General features: G+C 58.9%; 1 protein-coding gene across 3 annotated transcripts in view; it reads left to right on the forward strand.

The window, feature by feature from the left end:
* The window catches only part of LOC120504913 (hexokinase-2), a 29352-nt gene that overhangs the window by 1946 nt on the left and 7189 nt on the right, over positions 1 to 20217 (forward strand). Inside the window, exons 2-12 of one of the 3 annotated variants that reach the window (XM_039714840.1) lie at positions 6161 to 6323; positions 12244 to 12392; positions 12502 to 12621; positions 14964 to 15059; positions 15175 to 15274; positions 15758 to 15941; positions 16843 to 16998; positions 17119 to 17352; positions 18362 to 18666; positions 19200 to 19348; positions 20029 to 20148. In XM_039714840.1, the coding sequence (XP_039570774.1) occupies positions 6161 to 6323; positions 12244 to 12392; positions 12502 to 12621; positions 14964 to 15059; positions 15175 to 15274; positions 15758 to 15941; positions 16843 to 16998; positions 17119 to 17352; positions 18362 to 18666; positions 19200 to 19348; positions 20029 to 20148 (1776 nt within the window). Of the gene's footprint in view, positions 1 to 6160; positions 6324 to 12243; positions 12393 to 12501; positions 12622 to 14963; positions 15060 to 15174; positions 15275 to 15757; positions 15942 to 16842; positions 16999 to 17118; positions 17353 to 17453; positions 17510 to 17765; positions 17792 to 18361; positions 18667 to 19199; positions 19349 to 20028; positions 20149 to 20217 lie in introns of those variants that run through there. The other 2 variants (XM_039714850.1, XM_039714860.1) reach the window with 2 other exon arrangements.

Raw genomic sequence — 20217 nt, forward strand, 5'->3', positions numbered from 1 at the left:
GCATCCCCGGCAGGGAAGGGGTTGTGTTGTGTAACCCGGGCAGAAATAGGCCAGCGGCACAGCCCGGGCCCGGCTCGGGCTGCTCACGCCTTCCTTATCGGGAAGAGCTGGGATAATGCAGGGGGAAAGCCGGGCTGGAGGAATTCTCCTTCCCCAGCCAGCGGGAGGAGGGTGTGCGGAGCCTCGGGAGCCTGTCGTGCCTCCCAAACGCAAATTAAAAAAGGTGGTTGAGATGTGAGGGAGGGAAAAAAAAATATCCAGGAGCTGCCGGCCGGAGCTGGGATCCTGTGGGACACGGCACTGCCCTGCTGGCTGCCTCCACAACTGGATTTTCTGGGGTGTTTTTAAACAAATTCCTGTGAATCCTCCCGTGAGGAGAAGCAGGGAGCTGAGCTGGGCTCAGGGAGAGGGGGAGAAGCTGTCTGACCTGGCTGCTTCCACCCTGCGTGTCAAAATCATTCCTGGTGCACAACGCTCCCCAGGCAAAGGGAGAAGGCAGGGAGTCCCCAGCACAGGGTGGTGAAATCCTTGGAAAGCTGTGATTTGTTTGGTTGGGTCTTCTTATCAAACGCTGTATTTGGGAGAAAAGGTTGTAGGTGGTAGCCTGGGATGTGTTTTACCTTTGGATCAGGGAGAAAAGGAGCTCAGCTGGCGTAAAAAAGTGCCTTTTCCAAGAGCTGTGGTCAGTGCCCACCTCAAGGCCTTGGAAATAGCCTCAAAAATGGGATTTTTCTTCCCATTCTTGCCATGGAGCAGCTTTACCTGCTCTGCCACTATCTGGGGGCATATTCCCTCCCTCCCCAGCTCCTGCCCTTTTCCTGCCTGGAAAGTGGGTTGTCCAGACTTATCTAACCCCCAAGGGATTGTGCAAACTTTAATTAACCTCGGCAGCGTCCTTTGAGATCCCAGCTTGAAAGTTTGCCGCTGCTGCCCCGCGTTGCCCTGGGATGTGCCAGCTCACCCTGGCCTTCCTCATCCCTCAGCCTCGTCACTGGGAGTGGGGCTGAGCCTCTCCTCTCCCCCATCCCTCCTTCAAAAGGCAAAATCTGGGATGGAATTGAGCAGGGGGCAGCTTTTCCTCTTTGTTTTTTTTTTTTTTAAATTTTTCCCTTTGCCAAGAGATTAGTTTTACCCAGCTGATTCCTCCCTGCTGGCTGCCTCTGTGGGTATGGGAGGGGCACCTTTGGCAAATTCCTGGAAAACCAAGTTAACATCTTCCCCTGAGGCTGCCCAGGTCAGTGGCAGGAGCCAAGGTCAAGGGCAGGGCGGCTTGTCCCACCTTGGGAAGCCACCCAAGTGTCTCCTTCCTCACCAGAGCTGCCCAGCCTCAGTTTCCCTCCACAGGGGGATGCTCCCACCATCCCAGGGGGTTCTTCATGGCTTTGCCATCCAGCAACCCCAAGACCTTGTGGGTTTAACACGGGGGGAAGGACAGCAGCAGCTGGGTGTCTCCAGAACTGGAGGGCAGAGTGTTTTCCCGGCTGAACTGGGATTTACTGGGGCTCTGGGTCACCTGAGGGTGGGCCGGTGGATGCTCCCCGGTGTCACTTCCTCACCATCAGCACCCGGCTCCACCTCCGGCGTGGATCCAGCTGCTGGCCCGGGGCTGAGGATGAGGAGGAACCGGCCGAGCAGGAAACATCTGACTCACCCGGGTGAGGATGACTCCGGGCGTGTGTCATCCCGGCAGGGAGGGCACACGTGGCCTTGGAGCCGGCGTGGAGGAGCTGAAGGATGGGACGGGACGTGGGTGCCACCAGGGCAGCCCAGCATCAGCCCTGTGTCACCCGGGGGAGCTGGGGCGAGGGGATGAGCCGGTTCCCTGCCCTGAGTCACCCGGGGTGGGAGGCAGGGACAGGCACGGGCAGTGCAGGGGCTGAGGAGGTGGAGCAGGGAATAAACCCTTCAGACCTTCCCCCTGCAGCCTCTGCTGCTCCCTCGGCCTCGCTGTCCCCAAATTCATCACGTCCCTTCATGGGTGGGAGCACGGCTGGTGCTTCACAGCATCCCCCTGCCAGGGAGCCCAACCCCTCAAACGTCAGGGGTTCTTACAAAACAGCATGCTTCAAGTTAGAAACTGCAATGGGGAGGAAGGTAATTTAAAGAAAATCTAATTCCCAGCACAAATTTCTCTGGAGAGAGGAGTGACAGCACAAGCCGTGGGTTTTGGGGTGTTGCAACCTTCCCCAGATCTGAACACTGCTCCGTCATCTTGCAGTCAACAAACGCTTGGCTTTGTTGCCAAAAAGTAAAGAATCCGTCCCAGAAAGTGGCCACCCTCTCCCAGTGCTCTGCTTTTGCTCCAAAATCTGCTGGAATCAGTCACATCCAGCTGAAAACTGCAGCAGGAGACGCCGAGGGATGGGGAGCACGTGCTCCTGCCCCGCTTCCTGGCAGCCACGTGGGACAGGATTCAGAGCAAAACGAAAACAAAAGGCAGACAGCTTCCCCTTCTTGGAACCCGGGGTCACTAGTGGGAAAGATAAGTTTGGGACCCACGGGAGAAAAGCTCCCTGGGACTTCCCTTTCCCCTTTCCTTTCCCCTTGTCCTTCCTGCTGCGGCACCAGGAGCGCTGTCACCCTCAGCAGCCCTGCCCCGTGTCACCCTCAGCAGCCCTGCCCAAAGCTCCCTGGGACTTCCCTTTCCCCTTCCCTTTCCCCTTGTCCTTCCTGCTGCCAGGAGCACTGTCACCCTCAGCAGCCCTGCCCCGTGTCACCCTCAGCAGCCCTGCCCCGTGTCCCCAGGAGATGGGGACAGGCTCCCCAGCATCTCTTCAAGGGCAGAGTGTGAGCCAAAGGATTTGCAGGATCCTCAAAGCCCACCCAGTGCCACCCCTGCCGTGGCAGGGACACCTTCCACTGTCCCAGCTGCTCCCAGCCCTGTCCAGCCTGGCCTTGGGGCTGCTCTGGGAATTCCATCCCATCCTCTCCCCACCCTCACGGGGAGGAATTCCTTCCCAGTATCCCACCCAGCCCTGTCACTTTGAAGCCATTCCCTGTGTCCTGTCCCTCCATCCCTTGGCCAAATTCCCTCTCCAGCTCTCCTGGAGCCCCTTTAGGCTTCTCTTCTCCAGGCTGAGCAGCCCCAACTCTTTTCTATGGAGAATGGCACTGACGTGGAATTGAGCTAATTGAAGATCAGTTAATTAATATTTCCACCGCTCTGATCCCTTGGGGCCCAGGCTCCTTTAAGAGGAGTCTTGAGGGGTAGAACTGTGTCCAGCTGCAGTGCTGGCATTGGGGCCGTGAGGCTGGGAACAAAAGCTGTTTTTTGGGGCTGCTTTAAGCCTGGCTTGGCTCAGCTCAGGTCCCACAGCAGCAGAATTTGGGCAGGCTGAGCCTTCCCAGCGGTGCAGCCGGGACGGGCGACCCTGGGCACCTCTCCAGCATCCGGCATGGAAATGAGCTGAGCCTTGGAGACAGCCTTGAGCCAGGGGATGGGGATTTGCTGGGGTTGGGTTCAAAAGCGTGGCATTGAGCTCATTACACCCACAGCTACTCCGTGATCCGCAGCTTTAACACGGTGTCCTGGGCTGGGGCATGCCCGGCGCTTCCCAGCTCCCATCCTGCCTTCTCCCTTTGCTTTGTTTAGATTTCCTCGAGGAAACACCACTGCTTAGGCTGGGAGCTTTCCAGAAACTCAATTGCCCCCTTCAGGATCCCAACCTAGTGACTTTGTTTGGAATTGGCAACCTGACCCAAACTATTCCACACGCTCTCCAGCAGCATTAGCAGCTGAGAAGGTGTTTTGTGCTGGAAGATGCCCAAACTCTGGCCCTGCAGGCTGAATTCCCTGTTTTATCCCATCTTGGTAACAATTTGAGGGGTGCTCAGAGTAACCAACCAGACAGGGGGCTGGGGAGTTTTGGGAAGGCCAGTGGCCATGGCTCTTCCCAGGGTGGATTCAGTGGGGAAGGAGCTGTCCTGCAGCACGCCCTGACCTGCTTTAGCTGCCAAGTGGGGTGATATCCACCTCGGGAGAAGATGATCCAGGTTTTAAGGGCTTTGGAGATTAGGGGGAGGTCACCCTGCTCCTCAGGCTGAGGTTATTCTGGTGTGCTGCAGCCTGGAGGACATGGGGGACGTGCAGAGCAGGGCCTGGCCTGGGAGAAGGGGCTGAAGCACCAGGGGGGTTCCCTGGATTGGGATTTTTGGGATTTTTTGGGGGGGGTCTTCACTGCTGAGCAGCTCCCAGAGCACCCAGCTTCTCTGGGATGATGATAACCCTTGGGGTAACCTTTGGCACAGCTCAAGGGGAGGTTTCCTACCCTGGGAGAGCCCCAGAGCCACCTCTGAACCAGTTACTGGAGGTTACTGGTGCCAGTGACCAGAGCCTCAGCACACGGGAGGGGATTTTCAGCAGGTGAAAGCAAACAGGAGGAGAGGGAGGAGAGTGTTTGACTTCCTGCTGCTGGGCTGGATAAGGACAAGCTGGTAAACACCTGGAGCCAGGAAATCTCCAGGTTTCCTTCTCCTTGGCCTTTCCCTCGTGTTTAGCTCCTGATTTTGGGAAGGAGCTGGAAGCACCAGGAGAAGGGAGAAGGTTTTACTCAGAGCATGCTGCTCCTCAGGGGATGCAGCATCACTCCTGGAAGGTGCTGGGCTGCCCTTTCCTCCATCCCTGACCTCACCGAGGGGATCTCAGCTCCCAAACTTCCAACGGAACTCGAGGTGGGGGAGAAACAAGGATGTGCTGGAGCACCCTGAGCCTGAAACACAGGCGGGCAAAACCGCAGCGGGGCTGTTGTGTCCGGCCCAGGGTGGGATGGCACATCCCTGGCCAGGTCACCCTGGCCCTGGTGCAATTAGTCGCCCACAAAATGCCCATTTCCTGCAGCTCAGCCCCATAAAGCGCAGCCGGGCCCGGTTCCGGCGACCCGGCGTTACGTGCCTGCAGACAGGTGAGCACACGGGGTGGAGTTTTCCTCCTGGACTTCTCAGGGCTTGCAGCTGCCCTTTAATTAATGCTGAGTGGAGCTAATTGGAGCAGGGCACGGTCTGGGAGCGGGCAGTGTCCGCCTCTCCCGCTCCCTGCTCCGGCCAGGCTGCTGGTGGCTGGGGAGGAGCCTTTCCACGCCTTCCCCAGGCAGGACAGGATGCTTTAAAGCCATTTTTAGGAGCGTTCTCCACACCAGGGTACAGCAATTTCCAGGAATAAGGGGCTGGGTTTCTTCCCTCTCCATCCGTGGCACGCGCTTGTGTCATTCCAGCCTCGCTTGTGTCACTCCAGCTGCCACTTCTGTCACTTCAGCGTGGTTTGCTCCAGGCTGTTGAGTAGCTCTGGGCTCCTGGGGTGATCTCAGCAGTGCAGAAATGACAGGGCAGTGGATTCCTGCCCAGCACCCTCGGTGCAGGAAGAGGCCCTGGGGGTCAAGGTCAAGGTGTGTGGAGAGGGAAGGGCTTTGCACCTGGAGAACCTCCTGACTCACCCCTGAGCTGGGATTCCTGCTTCTGTGGCAACCTGTTTGGGTGTCTGCAGGTGGCTCAGAGGGAAGGAGCTCCAGGAGCAGTGGGGCAGCACCAGAGGACACAGTCAGGGAAGGGATAGGTTGGATGTTGGGGAAAAACATTTTTCACCGAAAGAATAATAAAGGACTGGAATGCTCTTCCCAGGGAGGATTGGGAAGGAATCTTCCCTGGGAAGATTCCACCACCAGGGAGGTGGTGGAATCACCATTTCTGGGTGTGTTTAAAAAAAGGCTGGACATGGCACTTGGTGCTATGGTGTGAGGGCATAGGTTGGACTTGATGATCTTAGAGGTCTGTTCCAACCTCATTATTCTGTGATTTTGTGATTCTGTGACTCCCAGGCTGGCAGAGCCTGGGGAGGGGATGCAGGGTGGCTTTGGGGGAAAGCAGCAGGAGCAGGACTCATGGCTGATTCCTGGCATGAGCAGTTCCAGCCGAGCTGCCCCGTCCTGCGCTCTGGGAGGGTCAGAACCTGCTCCAGCTCCTTGTGTCCACCCAGCAGCCTCAGGAAGGGCTGGGCGCTGATTCCAGCCGAGCTGCCCTGTCCTGCGCTTTGGCATGGGTCAGAACCTGCTCCAGCTCCTTGTGTCCACCCAGCAGCCTCAGGAAGGGCTGGGCGCTGTCCTGAGCCATGCTGTGCCCCTGTCCCCAGCCCTCTGCCTGAGCCCTGGGCTCTGTGTGCCCCTTGCAGGTGGACAAGTACCTGTACCACATGCGGCTCTCCGACGAGACGCTGCTGGAGGTGTCCCAGCGCTTCGAGAAGGAGATGGAGAAGGGGCTGGGGGCAGACACCAACCCCACCGCCTCCGTGAAGATGCTGCCCACCTTCGTCAGGTCCACCCCGGATGGCACAGGTACCCTGGGGGCTGGGGACACCCGTCCTGCTGGCGCTGCCGGGGCAGGGGTGGCACTGCCACCTTCGCTGAGTGTGGGGACAGGCCTGGCTCCCTGCTCCGTGCTGGGGCTGGAGGGGCTCCCAGTTCCTGCTGGGAGGAGGGAAGGAGGGAGGGAGGAGGGAGGGAAGCCGCCCTCGCGTGCCCTTGCTGGCAGGACAGAGACAGTCACGGGTCCTGCTCATCAGATTGCACTCATCAGCGGTGCCAGCGCTGTCTGAGTGCCACTGGGCAGAGCTGGGCCCTCACAATGTGGCCTTTCTGCCTCTCCCCGAGCTGCCCAGGGCATGCTCCAGCCAGGCACAGCCTCCTCTCCTGCTCCCTCTCCCAGCCTGGTGGGTTGGGAGGGAGCTCGACTCCATCCCTGCAGCATCACCCCTCGCCCTCAGGTGTGGCCAGGACCCTCCCAAGTGTTTGGTGCTGGCTGCTGCAGACCCACAGCAGCCTTGGAGGGCCCCAGCTTGTGCTGGGTGCAGTTACTCAGGGCTGGGCTTGCCCTGGTGCCAGCTCCTGCACAGGGATCTGTGCAAAACCTTAGTGGCAGGGGCTGCTGGTCACCAGCAGGAGAGGGGCACAGAGAGGGACAGAGCCCAAACCCCTCGTGGCTGCTGGCTGGCTGCTCCCTGGGGGCAGGCACACAAGTGACACAGCCATGGAATCACTCAGCCATGCAATGGTTTGGGCTGGAAAAGCCCCTAAGTTGGTCAAACCCAACCAATCCATCCCTGCCCCGTGTCCCCAGGTGCCACATCCACACAGCTGCTGAATCCCCCCAGGGACGGGCACTCCTGGCAGCTGTGCCAGGCCTGGACTGCCCTCTCCATGAAGGGATTTCCCCAACAATTCATATTTGTATTTTAAACTTCCAGTTTGGAACCATTCCCCTGCTGAAAGTGTCTCCACCTTCCCCCTGAGCCCCTCTAATCCTCGAAGCACCCCCTGATCCTGGCCCCCCCAGCTGCACCTACGCCCAAAATCTGGACCTGGCTGCCTGCCCTGGGATCCAGATTCCCATCTATTTAAATGTTGGAGGATATTTTTAATTACAGGGCCGGCCAGGAGCCGCCCCTGGGCATGGGAACTGCTGCAGCCAAAGGTGCTGGGTGCAGGTGGAGCGTGTGTCAGCACTTCCAGCACCCTGGCCCGCCTCTGGGAGAGGGAGCAATCCCTCCCCATGCCCTTACAAGACAGATCCTTGGCTCCCTTCCCTGTTTCCAGCCTCTCCAGTGTCCCAGCTGGCATTTCTCACCCCGGGGGAGGGGGGGAAAGGGGAGCAGCAGCATGGAAAATGTCACATGAGAGGGATGCTGGGGCAGTCACGGCACTGCAGCTGCCCAGGGGGGGCTGGAAAATGAGGGAGTTTAGAGCAAATGCCAGGGAAATGAGAGCTGGGATTCCCTGAACCATCAGGGTTTTGGGGAGGGGGCAAGTCAGGGTTGGGGGCTTGGTGCCAGACCCCTGGCACGGATGGTGTGGCAGCAGCTGGGGAGGATCTCACTGCCCAGGGCTGTGTCCTTCCTTCTTCCCTCTTTTCAAAGCTCCTGGGCAAAGTCTGACCTGGGCTGGGCACCTGTGCCAGCTGCTCCCAGTCCAAGGATGGGTTGTTCCTGTGCTCCAGCCCTGCTCTGGGCTGGGGCTGGTGCCACAGGGCTGCCAACCATGCAGCTGTGGGATCTGTGTCCTCCCTGCCCTGCTCCTGTGTCTCTGGGTGGGATTAGACCCCGTTTAATGCCCAGCTCTGGGGGATGAGAGGTGCTTATGCAAATACAAGGTCATACCTGCAGCTTGAGCCAAAGCCCAGCCCTGGCTCTCAGGGGCTTTGCCATTCCAGTGGGGGGTGATGAAGAGGGGGAATTCTGCTCTGAAAGCAGAGGCTCTTCTAAAATCAACTTTGCTTGGCTCTGGCACCCACTGGAACAGCACCATGCAGTGCTGGCAGCGAGGGGATGGGGAAGCAGATCCCAAATCAGCTTCTCCTTGGAGCCCCAGTGACTCTTTTGAGGAGTTTCCCTGCTCAGTGCAACCATCATCCTCCTCCCTGCTCCACTGCTGCTGTTTCCAGGCTCTTCTGGGTGCCCAGGTTTCCACAGTGATATTGATTTAAGGATCTTGTGCAGCTTTCAGGAGGATGCTGCAGGATTTGGGGGTCAAATCCCTGGAAATCCAAAGGATGGCTCTTGGCAGCACCTTTCCCTTGGCTGGGGGGCTCAGCTCTTTTCCTGCCTCGGCTCGTGTGCCACAGAGCCTTGAAAGGCTTGGGAGAAAAGGCTGTTTTCATGCCCAGAAAACATGGGGGTTCCCTGCAAGGCTTCCCAAGGAAGTTGTGTCTGCCTGGAAGGGCTCAAGGCCAGGCTGGGTGGGCCACAGGTCCCGTGGAAGGGCAGGGGAAGGAACTGGGAGGTCCTTGGGGTCCCTTCCCATTCCCTGATCCCATGAATTATCTGGAAGGTGGGAGAAGCTGCAGTGGGAAATGCCAGGGTCTGCAGCTCCACCTTCTCCTGCATCTCCCTGGAGTCTGGCCCTCCCAGCTTTTCCTCTTATTTTTCATCAATCCAGCTTGCCAGAGGATTCCCAGGCAGTGGAATTGCACACTGCAAGTGGGTTGGAAGCCTTGAGAGGGGATCCCTGGGGTGAGCAGGGACATGATCCCACACACCCAGCAGCACATCAGGCTCTCAGCTCTCACCCTCTGCCCAGAGCAAACAGCCCCTGGAGCCAGGGCTCTGTGTTTGCCCTGCCTGTTTGGCTTGAGGGCTCAGCACCAGTGCTGATACCTTATCACAGGACCTGGGAGCCCAAACTGGGGGGCAGTGCCCAGCCCTGGCACCCACCACGTGCTCCCAGCATGGCTGGGAATTTCCCCAGGGCTGCCCTGTTCCTCCTGCAAAGCTGATCCACCCAGAATTCCCAAGAATTCTTTTTTTTGGGATCCTCCTGGGTCACCTCCAAGGAGCTGAGACCCTGTGCCCCTCTTGGCTGCAGTGCCCTTATCCCTGGAGGATTTATCACCCCCCTGAGGGGTTCTCTGTACCCTGGAGGATTTATCACCCCCCTGAGATGTTCTCCATGCCCTGGGGGATTTATTGCCCCCCTGAGGGGTTCTCTGTACCCTGGAGGATTTATCACCCCCCCGAGGGGTTCTCCATGCCCTGGGGGATTTATCACCCCCCTGAGATGTTCTCCATGCCCTGGAGGATTTATTGCCCCCCTGAGGTGCTCTCCTTGCTCCCAGTGCCAATGGCCAGGGAGCTGTGACCCGTGAGGGGCAGGACACCATGGATGGGCCAGCTCTGCCCTGCTGTGGCTGAGGGTGGTGCCCGTGCTGGGCTCCTCCAAGCTTCTCCTGGCGTGTTTGTGGAAGGGCCACCGTGCCCCGTGGCTGGCAGACAGGCTGCCAGAGGAGCTGCCAAACTGGTTTGAGGCTCACAGCTGCGAGGGGTCAAGGGGAGGAGGAGAAAGGGATATCCAGGGACTGAGTGGAGCCGTGCAGGAGCTCAGTGCCCCGCTGGCCCTGTGCCCCTTGGTGGTGGGATGGCTCTGTGCCCCTTTGGGGATGGCCCTGTGCCCCTCAGGGATGGCCCTGTGCCCCCTGGGGATGGCCCTGAGCCCCTCAGGGATGGCCCTGTGCCCCCTGGGGATGGCTCTGTGCCCCCTGGGGATGGCCCTGTGCCCCTTGGTGGTGTGATTGCTCTGTGCTCTTCAGGGATGTGATGCTCTGGCCCCTCTTTTGGTTCTGTTCTGCCCCCAAGGGGCTGCACTGACCCCCCGAGTGCCCCTCCGCCCTCTCCGTGCCCAGCTGGATCTGGAGCTGGGGCAGGATTTGGGGCTGGGGATTGAGCTGGGGCTGGGCTGGATTTGGGATTTGGGACAGGAGCTGGAGCTGGGGATGGAACTGGAGTTGGGCTGGATTTGGGGCAGGAGCCAGGGCTGGATTTTGGGTCTTGATTTGGGGGCAGGAGCCTGTTCTGGGCTGGATTTGGGGCAGGAGCCGGTTCTGGGCTGGCTTTGGGGCAGGATTTGGGGCTGGGGCTGGATTTGGGGCTGGCTTTGGGGCAGGAGCTGGGGCTGGATTTTGGGGCTAGATTTTGGGGCTGGATTTGGGGGAGGAGCCGGGGCTGGATTTTGGGGCTGGATTTGGGGCAGGAGCCGGGGCTGGATTTGGGGTTGGGGCTGGCTTTGGGGCAGGAGCCAGTTCTGGGCTGGCTTTGGGGCAGGATTTGGGGCTGGGGCAGGATTTGGGGCTGGCTTTGGGGCAGGAGCCGGCTCTGCCCCTCCAGCCGAGGTCCCTGGCGGTGGCAGGCGGGTGCATACTAATGTCCCATACTAATGTCCCATACTAATGTCCCATACTAATGTCCCATACTAATGTCCCATACTAATGTCCCGCGGGTTTTGTTCCCTTTGTGCGGCACAAAGCGGCCCGGCAGCCAGCGCAGCACATTCACAGTGCTGAGAGAGGCTTTCCCCGGCCCCTCCGCCCCAAAACAGCCAGCTGGGCGCTTTTCCCTGCCCCAAAACAGCCGGGAGGGGATGCTCCGGGCCAGGCACAGCCCTGGGCTCCCTTGGAGGAGCCTGCTTGGAGCCCTGGGCACTGAGAATTTGAGATTTTCTGTGCTGCCAGGCACTGACCCCCAGGAGAACTCTGCACTGTCCTGAGGCCGTGGGGAAAACTTCCAAAATTGAGTGATAGCACTGGGATTGTGGGTGTGGAGTTTGGGTAGAAGTGTGTGATAGCACAGGGTGGGAAACTTGGAGTTTAAGGGTTTAGAATATAGGAAAATCTATAAAGCAAGATGGAGGTTTTAGGATGGAGGCTGGTCCTTCTTTTTCCTCCCCTTTTTCCTCCCCTTTTTGCTCCCCTTTTTCCTCCCCCTTTTTCCTCCCCCTTTTCCTCCCCCTTTTCCTCCCCCTTTTCCTCCCCCTTTTCCTCCCCTTCTTCCTCCCCTTCTTCCTCCCCTTCTTCCTCCCCTTCTTCCTCCCCTTTCCCCTTCTTCCTCCCCTTCTTCTTCCCCCTTCTCCTTCTCCTCCACGGGTTTGGGTGGTTTTGTGTAATTGGATAAAAAAGTCCCCATTGCAGGCCATGGGTGGTTGGTTACTGGGTTAAAAGTAAAGATAATTTTGGTGTCATTTCTTAATTGGACAGCTTATCCTTAAAAGGCCTTGGAGACAGAGAAAGAGAGAGGCAGGGCTCCAGTTTTAGTTTGTTGGAGTGAAGTGCTGCAGAGCTCAGGGTTTGTGAGAGTACAACAAAGATAAGAGCCAATAAACATCTGAGTCCCAGCAAGAAATTCTGTCTTGCACGTTTAATCCCAGCCCTGGCAAAAAAAAAAAAAAAAAAAGGAGAAAAGATTCCACAGCAGCTCTTTGGGATCTTCTCCCTCCCTGGCTTCCTGCTGCCACATGCCAGGAGTGTGTGGCATTCCTGGAGCTGGGCTGGGCTGAGCCTGGACACCAGGGGTTTTTAGTACAGCAAACCCTGAGCCAGGCTGAGGTGCTCCCACAGCTGCCACCAGGGTTGAACCCCTTGGATGGAAGTTTGGGAGCTTCCAAGAGCACCAGCAGGGTCAGGGATGGCTCTGCTGCCTTCTTCCTGGTGGAGCCTGAGGCTGGAGCTCATCTTCCTGTTGGCTTGGGCTTTTCTAGGGGGGCTGGTGGGATTTGTGCCCCAAAGCATGAGGATCTGCCTCGATGATGGGCAAAATATTGATCCTCTGTGGTGGCAGAGAATGCAGCGACTGCTCCAATAAAATACCGAAAAAAAGGACAAAATGATGAAATACAATAAAAAATCTGACCTTATCCTGGTACCTGGGGGCAGGGGGTGACCTCAGGGCTCTGTGGCCAGAGGAATTAACGGGTTGCCCCTGTCCTGACCCCACAGAGGACGGGGATTTCCTGGCCCTGGACCTGGGTGGCACCAACTTCCGAGTGCTGCGGGTGAAGGTGTCGGACAACGGGCTGCGCAAGGTGGAGATGGAGAACCAGATCTACGCCATCCCCGAGGAGCTCATGAGGGGCAGCGGGGTGCAGGTGGGCTCCTGGGGGACCCCTGATGTGCCCTGGCCTGGGGGAGCCTGCTGTGAAGCCCTCGGAGGAGGGGTTGTTTTTATTTTTCACTCTTTACCTTTTTTTTTCCCAGCTTTTCGACCACATTGCCGAGTGTTTGGCCAATTTCCTGGACAAACTGCAAATCAAGGACAAGAAGCTCCCCCTTGGCTTCACCTTCTCCTTCCCGTGCCACCAGACCAAGCTGGATGAGGTGGGTGAGGGGCTGGGCTCTCCCTGTGGGTTCCACACCAATTTAAGCTCAGGCTGTTAATTAGGCTCGTTAATTTTGGGTCACCTGACCTTTCCTGAAGTGCCACATCTCCCACCCCTGTAAAGCCATTTCTGGGTGACAGCAGCTCAGGAACAGCACTGTCCTTTTAATTTTGTGAATATTTGTTGTTGGTGTGATGGCTCAGGGGCTGCAGGGACACAGAGGATGGAACATTCCTTCAGGGAATGCAGAGCTTGGCATCACTTCCAATAACCCTGTTGCTGGTCATCTCCTCCAAACACACTATTGACCCCCGGTTTAAAAGAAAATCAATGTCTGCTAAGGTTATGTGCCAGATTGCCTTTTTAAAAGCTGTTTGATGACAATAAGTGGTGTTGGAGCTCCTGTTCTAAACACATCTGGCCAGGTTTTCATAGGGGAAAGGGACCTTAAGGACCACTCAGAGTTCAGAGCAGGGTCACATTCCAGTGTCCCAGGCTGCTCCAAGCCCTGTCCAGCCTGGCCTTGGACACTTCCAGGGATCCAGGGGCATCCACAGCTGCTCTGGACAATCCTGGGTTTCTGCATTTCCCCTAATTTATCTTTAGAGTTTTCAGCCACCACCTCTGTGTGACCTTTGGCAAGGTCCTGTGTCCCAGGGTCACTGTGTGTGCCAGCAGGGCGTGGTGCTGGCAGAGCCAGGGCTGTGTGCTGGCAGCTGCAGGGCTCTGGGGGTGATGTTTCCATGGGATGCCTCCATGGAGAGCAGCTTTTTCACCAGAGCTGCAGCCAGACGTGCTGAGCATCCCAGCCCTGAGCATCCCAGCCCTGAGCATCCCAGCCTGGGCATCCCACCCTGGGCATCCCACCTCCCTGAGCATCCCACCCCCCTGTCCTGTCGTGTCCCCTCTGCCAGCCCCGGGCACCGATGGCTGTCACTGTCACTGTCAGCTCTGAGCTGTGACCTTGCTGGGAGACCAAACATCCCCGAGCCCAGCGAGGCACGTGGGCCCTGCTGCTGAGGGGTGGTGCTGGCTCTGCCTGCCCTTATTGCCCCCCCAGGATGGGCAGGGGCAGGGCGTGATGCTGGCTGTCCTTGTCCCTTTGTCCCCCCAGGATGGGCAGGGGGTGATGCTGGCTCTCCTTGTCCCTTTGTCCCCCCAGGATCTGCAGGGGCTGGGGGTGATGCTGTTTCCCCCCACCCCAGGAAGGGCAGGGGCTGGGGCTGGGGGTGATGCTGGCTCTCTTCTCCCTCCCAGGAAGGACAGGGGCTGGGGCTGGGGGTGATGCTGGCTCTCTTCTCCCCCCGGGAAGGGCAGGGGCTGGGGTTGGGGGTGATGCTGACTCTCTTCTCCCCCTGGGAAGGGCAGGGGCTGCAGGGGGTGATGCTGGCTCTCTTTTCCCCCCCGGGAAGGGCAGGGGCTGCAGGGGGTGATGCTGGCTCTCTTCTCCCCCCGGGAAGGACAGGGGCCGGCTCCATGGAGCGCAGCAGCCCCTGCACGTCCTCCCGGTGCTCAGTGGAGCCCCAGCGGCTCCGGGAGGGATTAACACTCTCCTCCTGCAGACTCGGGGCTGGGGAGAACGGCAGAAAGCAGCAGAGGCAGCAGGGAGGGTCTGTGCCCCCTGTCCTCCCCGGGGTCGGGTCGCTCAGTGCCTCAGTTTCCCCAGCTCTAAGGCAGGGCGGGTGTCTGCCTCCCTAAGGGCTGTGCCCAGAGGGTTGGAGATTCCAAATCTTGGAATTGAGTTATTTTCCTTCCCCCAGGGCTCAGCTCAGCCCCTGGCCAGGTGCCTCTGGCCACAGGGGGCTGTGAGCCCCCCACCCCTCAGGAATGGCTCAGGGATCATTCCATAGGTACAAGGAGCCCCCCAACCCCCCCAGGATGGCTCAGGGATCATTCCATAGGTCAGGGATGATTCAGGGATCATTCCATAGGTACAACGAGCCCCCCACCCCACAGGGCTGGGTCAAGGAGCATTCCAAAGGCACCATGAGCCTCTCACCCCACAGGGCTGGGTCAAGGAGCATTCCATAGGCACAGCCAGCCATCCGCCCCTCAGGGATGGGTCAAGGAGCATTCCTTGGGCTTGTGAACAAGTTTTGCTGCAGGGCTCAATCAAAGCTGGTCATGGGAAGCATGTTCCTGCTGCCGGGGCAGCAGTGAGAGCAGTGAGCACCTCACGTGTTTTGTTTGGTGGCCATAAACTTTATCTGACACGGAAGCTGCGGCTGATGGCGCAGCTGGTGAGCTGATAACGGGGGGCTCCCCCCCTGCAGGGCCACATGTCCCCCGTGCCAGGAGCCAGGTGTCACCTGGAGTTTCCCTCTTGCTGTTCCCCTGCAGAGCATCCTCGTGACGTGGACGAAGGGGTTCAAGTGCAGCAGCGTGGAGGGGAGGGACGTGGTGTCCCTGCTGCGCAAGTCCATCAAGAAGAGAGGGGTAAGGGGCTGGGCTGGGGGCACACGGCTCCTGCCCAGGACACCTTGGCTCCGTGGAGCTGTTTTGGGCAGTTTTGTCTCTGTGGGGTCAGCCTGTCTTGTTTCCACCACGTCAGGACTTCGACATTGACATCGTGGCCGTGGTGAACGACACCGTGGGCACCATGATGACCTGTGGCTACGATGACCACAACTGTGAAGTTGGCCTCATTGTTGGTGAGCTGCAGCCAGGGGGAAGATGTCCTGGGGCTGTTCCCTGGGTTCCAGCAGAGCCAGAGGGAGATCCTGCTTCTTGCAGGCCTTGGGGGTGTTTGTGGGGAAAAAGAGAGGGGGATACCAGGGCTGGAAAAGCAGCATTGTCCAGTTTGCTTGGTTCTTTCCTGGGTTCCAGCAGAGCCAGAGAGAGATCCTGCTTCTTGCAGGCCTTGGGGTGTTTGGGGGGAAAAAGAGAGGGGGATACCAGGGCTGGAAAAGCAGCATTGTCCAGTTTGCTTGGTTCTTTGCTTTCTTTGGTGTGTTGGGCTGTGGCCAAAGGGAAAGTGGGAATAATGGGAATAAGGAATAGTGGGAATGAGGGAAAATGGGAATGGGGAACAATGGGAATGAGGAATAAGGGGAATGGGGAACAGTGGGAATGGGGAACAATGGGAATGAGGAAAGGCAGTGTCCTCGCTCACCCTGTGCCCCTGCTCGGCCCAGGAACTGGCACCAACGCCTGCTACATGGAGGAGATGAGGCACATCAGCCTGGTGGAAGGGGATGAGGGCAGGATGTGCATCAACATGGAGTGGGGAGCCTTTGGGGACGATGGGGTGCTCAACGACATCCGCACCGAGTTCGACCGCGAGATCGACATGGGCTCGCTCAACCCTGGCAAACAATTGTGAGCAGATTCTTGGCTCGGGCTCGTGGTTTGCTCTGCATTGTCCATCCTCCCACAGTTGCTGGGACTGGGGAGGTCAGCCCAGCTAACTGGGTCACCGTGTCCTCTGCCACCGGTGCAGAGAGGGGCTGTGTCCCAAACCTGGGGCTGTGTCCCAAACCTGGGGCTGTTCTAAAACAGGGCTGTCCTAAAGCAGGGTTATGTCCCAAAACTGGGTTTGTGTCCCAAACCAGGGCTGTCTGCCCCACCTGCTGCCCTTGTGACCCCCTCCTGTGAATGATTCCTGTCCCCTTCCTGGCCAGCAGAGTCCCCACCAGCCCAGGCAGACACCCTCACCTAACATCCACATCCCAGTCCTACAGATCTCCCATTCCCCACAGGGCTGCTGTGGTGTGGGGGTGACCTGGGGGTCCCTGCAAATGGACTGAGCCTCTTCAGGTGGCCATGAGTTCTCTTTGCAGGATGATGGTCATGTCCACATGGCCCCATATTCTCAGTGATGGGATAAACTGCTCTGGGAAGAGATTACCCAGATTCTGTTTGGGGTGGGAGCTGCCAAGGGGTTTTCAGGTCAGCCTGTGGCCACCTTGTGGCACACACAGCCAAACACACACATTGTTTAGCCTGGAGAAAAGGAGGCTCGGGGGGAGCTTATGGAGAGAGAGTTTAGGCTGGATATTTGGGAAGATTTCTGCTCTGAAAGGGTGGTCAGATGTGGCACAGGCTGCCCAGGGCAGTGGTGGTGTCACCATCTCAGAGGGATTTAACAGCTCTGTGGATGTGGCACTTGGGGTTAGTGGTGGCCTTGGCAGAGCTGGGGAATGGCTGGACTTGACCACCTTGGAGGGCTTCTCCAGCCCAAACCATTCCCTGATTGCACCCCGTGCCTCCCCACGGGCAGGTTTGAGAAGATGATCAGCGGGATGTACATGGGGGAGCTGGTCAGGCTCATCCTGGTGAAGATGGCCAAGGACGGGCTGCTGTTTGGGGGAAGGCTCACGCCAGATCTGCTCACCACGGGCCACTTTGAGACCAGATTTGTCTCTGCCATTGAGAAGTGAGTAAGATCCGGGGGATTCCTGGCTCCCAGCCCCTGGATGGACCAGCACCGAGCCAACCCGCGTCAGAACCCAGCAAAAAAAACCTCCGAGGCACGAACCCCTTTTTGTCCTTGCAGGGAGAAGGAGGGGCTGCAGAAAGCCCACGAGATCCTGAGCAAGCTGGGGCTGGAGCCGTCGCACGAGGACTGCGTGGCCACGCTGCGCATCTGCCAGATCGTGTCGACGCGCTCGGCCGCGCTCTGCGGGGCCACGCTGGCCGCCGTGCTGCGCCGCATCCGCGACAACAAGGGCGGCGACAGGCTGCGCTCCACCGTGGGCGTGGACGGCTCTGTGTACAAGAAACACCCCCAGTGAGTGAGGGATGGGGACAAGGATGGGGACAGGGATGGGGATTTGGGGACAGGGATGGGGACAGGGATGGGGATCTGGGGACAGGGACAGCAAGGGCAGTGACAGGCTGCGCTCCACCGTGGGCGTGGACGGCTCCATGTACAAGAAACACCCACAGTGAGTGAGGGTGGGGATCTGGGGACAGGGATGGGGATCTGGGGACAGGGACAGCAAGGGCAGGGACAGGCTCCGTGTACAAGAAACACCCCCTGTGAGTGGGGATGGCATGGGGTGGGGACAGGGATGGGGACAGGGAGAGGGACAGCAAGGGCAGGGACAGGCTCCGTGTACAAGAAACACCCCCTGTGAGTGGGGATGGCATGGGGTGGGGACAGGGATGGGGACAGGGAGAGGGACAGCAAGGGCAGGGACAGGCTCCGTGTACAAGAAACACCCCCAGTGAGTGGGGATGGCATGGGATGGGGACAGGGATGGGGACAGGGAGAGGGACAGCAAGGGCAGTGACAGGCTGCGCTCGTGTACAAGAAACACCCACAGTGAGTGCAGGATGGGGACAGGGACAGGAGGGCTGGGGACAGGGACAAAGGGGGCTGGAGATGGGGACAGGGATCTAGGCACAGAGACAGGGAGTGCTGGGGACAGGGGTCTGGGGATAGGGACAGAGATCTGGGAGTGCTGGGGACAGGGATAGGAGTCTGGAGGTGGTAGGGATAGGGATGGGGATAGAGGGGCTGGGAGTAGGGATGGGGACAGGGACAGGGATCTGAGGGTGGTGGGGACAAGGAAAGGGATCTGGGCATGCTGGAGACAGGGACAGGGGCCTGGGGATGCTGGGGACAGGGATCTGGGGGTGCTGGGGACAGCACCAGAGAGGGATCTGCTGCCACCAGCAGTGGGCACAGCTTGGCACAAGAGAAGCACCTCCAAATATCCCCTGGGGTCCCTTGTTTGGATCCCAGGGGGTCCCCAGAGGGTCACGCTGAGGTCCCCTCTCCTCCTCCTCCCCAGCTTTGCCCGACGCCTCCACAAGACCGTGCGGAAGCTGCTGCCAGACTGCGAGATCCGCTTCATCCGCTCCGAGGACGGCAGCGGCAAAGGGGCGGCCATGGTGACAGCCGTGGCCTACAGGCTGGCTGCACAGCACCAGGCCCGCCAGAAGATCCTGGAGCCCCTCAAGCTGAGCCACGAGCAGCTGCTGGAGGTGAAGGAAAGGATGAGGATAGAGATGGAGAAGGGGCTGGGCAAGGAGACGCACGAGGAGGCGACGGTGAAAATGCTGCCCACCTACGTGTGCTCCACTCCTGATGGAACAGGTGATGTGTGCTGTGTAAAACCTCTGTGTGTGAGCCCGTGGATGTCCTGCATCCTTGGCAGGGGCTGGATCCCTTGCTGTGGCTGGTTCCTCTGTGGTGGTTGTGGCACAAGCCTCCAGTTTGGTACTGGGCAGAGCACTGAGCCTCAGGGACGTTCTGCACCTGACTTAGCACAAAGCCTGGCTCTGCGTGGCCACAGATCCTGCCACAGGATCCTCCCCACCCTCATCCTCACCCTGGGCTGTGCTCCTGGTTCTTCCTGTGGCTTGGGCCAGTGCCTGACCTTGGCTTGAAGCTTGTGCAGGGCCAGGAGCTGGACTTCAGTGATCCTTGTGGGTCTCTTCCAATTCAAGTTTATGATTCGAAACCTCTCCATCCTCTTCCTCCCTGCAGCCCTGTTCCTGCCTATCCCCAGCCATGTCTCCATTCCCATCCCTCTCCCTGGAGGAGGGCAGGTCCACTTCTGCTCCGTGCCCCACCCTGCATGCCCCGTGCTGGGATCTCTGCTGATGATCCTCTCTCTTGGCTTGCAGAAAAGGGAGATTTCCTCGCCCTGGACCTGGGAGGAACCAACTTCCGCGTGCTGCTGGTGCGCGTCAGGAACGGCATGCGGCGCGGCGTGGAGATGCACAACAAGATCTACTCCATCCCCGTGGAGATCATGCAGGGCACGGGAGAGGAGGTCAGCCTGGGCACAGGGAAAGGGGAAAGGGGCCTCTTCCCTGCTGGCTGCAGCAGGGCTGACCACAGAGCTGGTTTGGCCTTTCCAGGGAGGGAAAGCAGGGGTGCTGCCCTGCCCTCAGAGCAGCGAGTTGTGCCCAGGGCTCTGGAGTTTGGGAAGCTGGAGTCTGGTTTTTAGGTGTTATTCCCAGGCATGAGCGAGCCTCCCCTGATCCCACACACTCCACAAGGGCAGATAAGCATCATCCCCATTTCCCAGATAGGGAAACCACAACACAAGCAGTGAGGCACGTTTGGAAAGAGTTTTGCAAAGCACTCCAGGTAGTGCCTGAGGACTGGGAGTACCTCCAGCAGACTGGGCTGGAGGGCCCTGGGGATCCCTTGCAGAGGGACTGGATTCCTGTGTCACCTCCCTGCTGGCTCCCACCCCTCCAGGGACCTGTGAGGTGGAGATAATACAGGGCTTTGGCCATGCTGTGGGTGGGGAAGAGAGTGAACTGAGCTTTTTGGGGTTGCTCACCTCCCACAGTGCAGCTGAGCCATGTCCTGCTCCATTCAAAGTCCTGGTAGTGATTTAAACATTCCAGCAGCCCTGGGTATGGGTCAGAACCCCCAGAAATTTGGCTTCCAGCTGGGCTCTGGCTGTGGTGGTAACTCTTCCCTTTGGCTTTGCTTGTGCAGCTCTTTGACCACATTGTCCACTGCATCTCTGACTTCCTGGAGTACATGGGGATGAAGGGCGTGTCGCTCCCGCTGGGATTCACCTTCTCCTTCCCCTGCCAGCAGAACAACCTGGACGAGGTAACCCCACCCTCCTGGCAGCACCCCAGCTCTGCCTCCCACCTGCTGCTCAGGGGACTCACTGGGGCC

This window comes from Passer montanus, unplaced genomic scaffold (genome assembly GCF_014805655.1).
Source record: "Passer montanus isolate IOZ18808 unplaced genomic scaffold, ASM1480565v1 scaffold101, whole genome shotgun sequence".
Taxonomy (NCBI): Eukaryota; Metazoa; Chordata; class Aves; order Passeriformes; family Passeridae; genus Passer; species Passer montanus.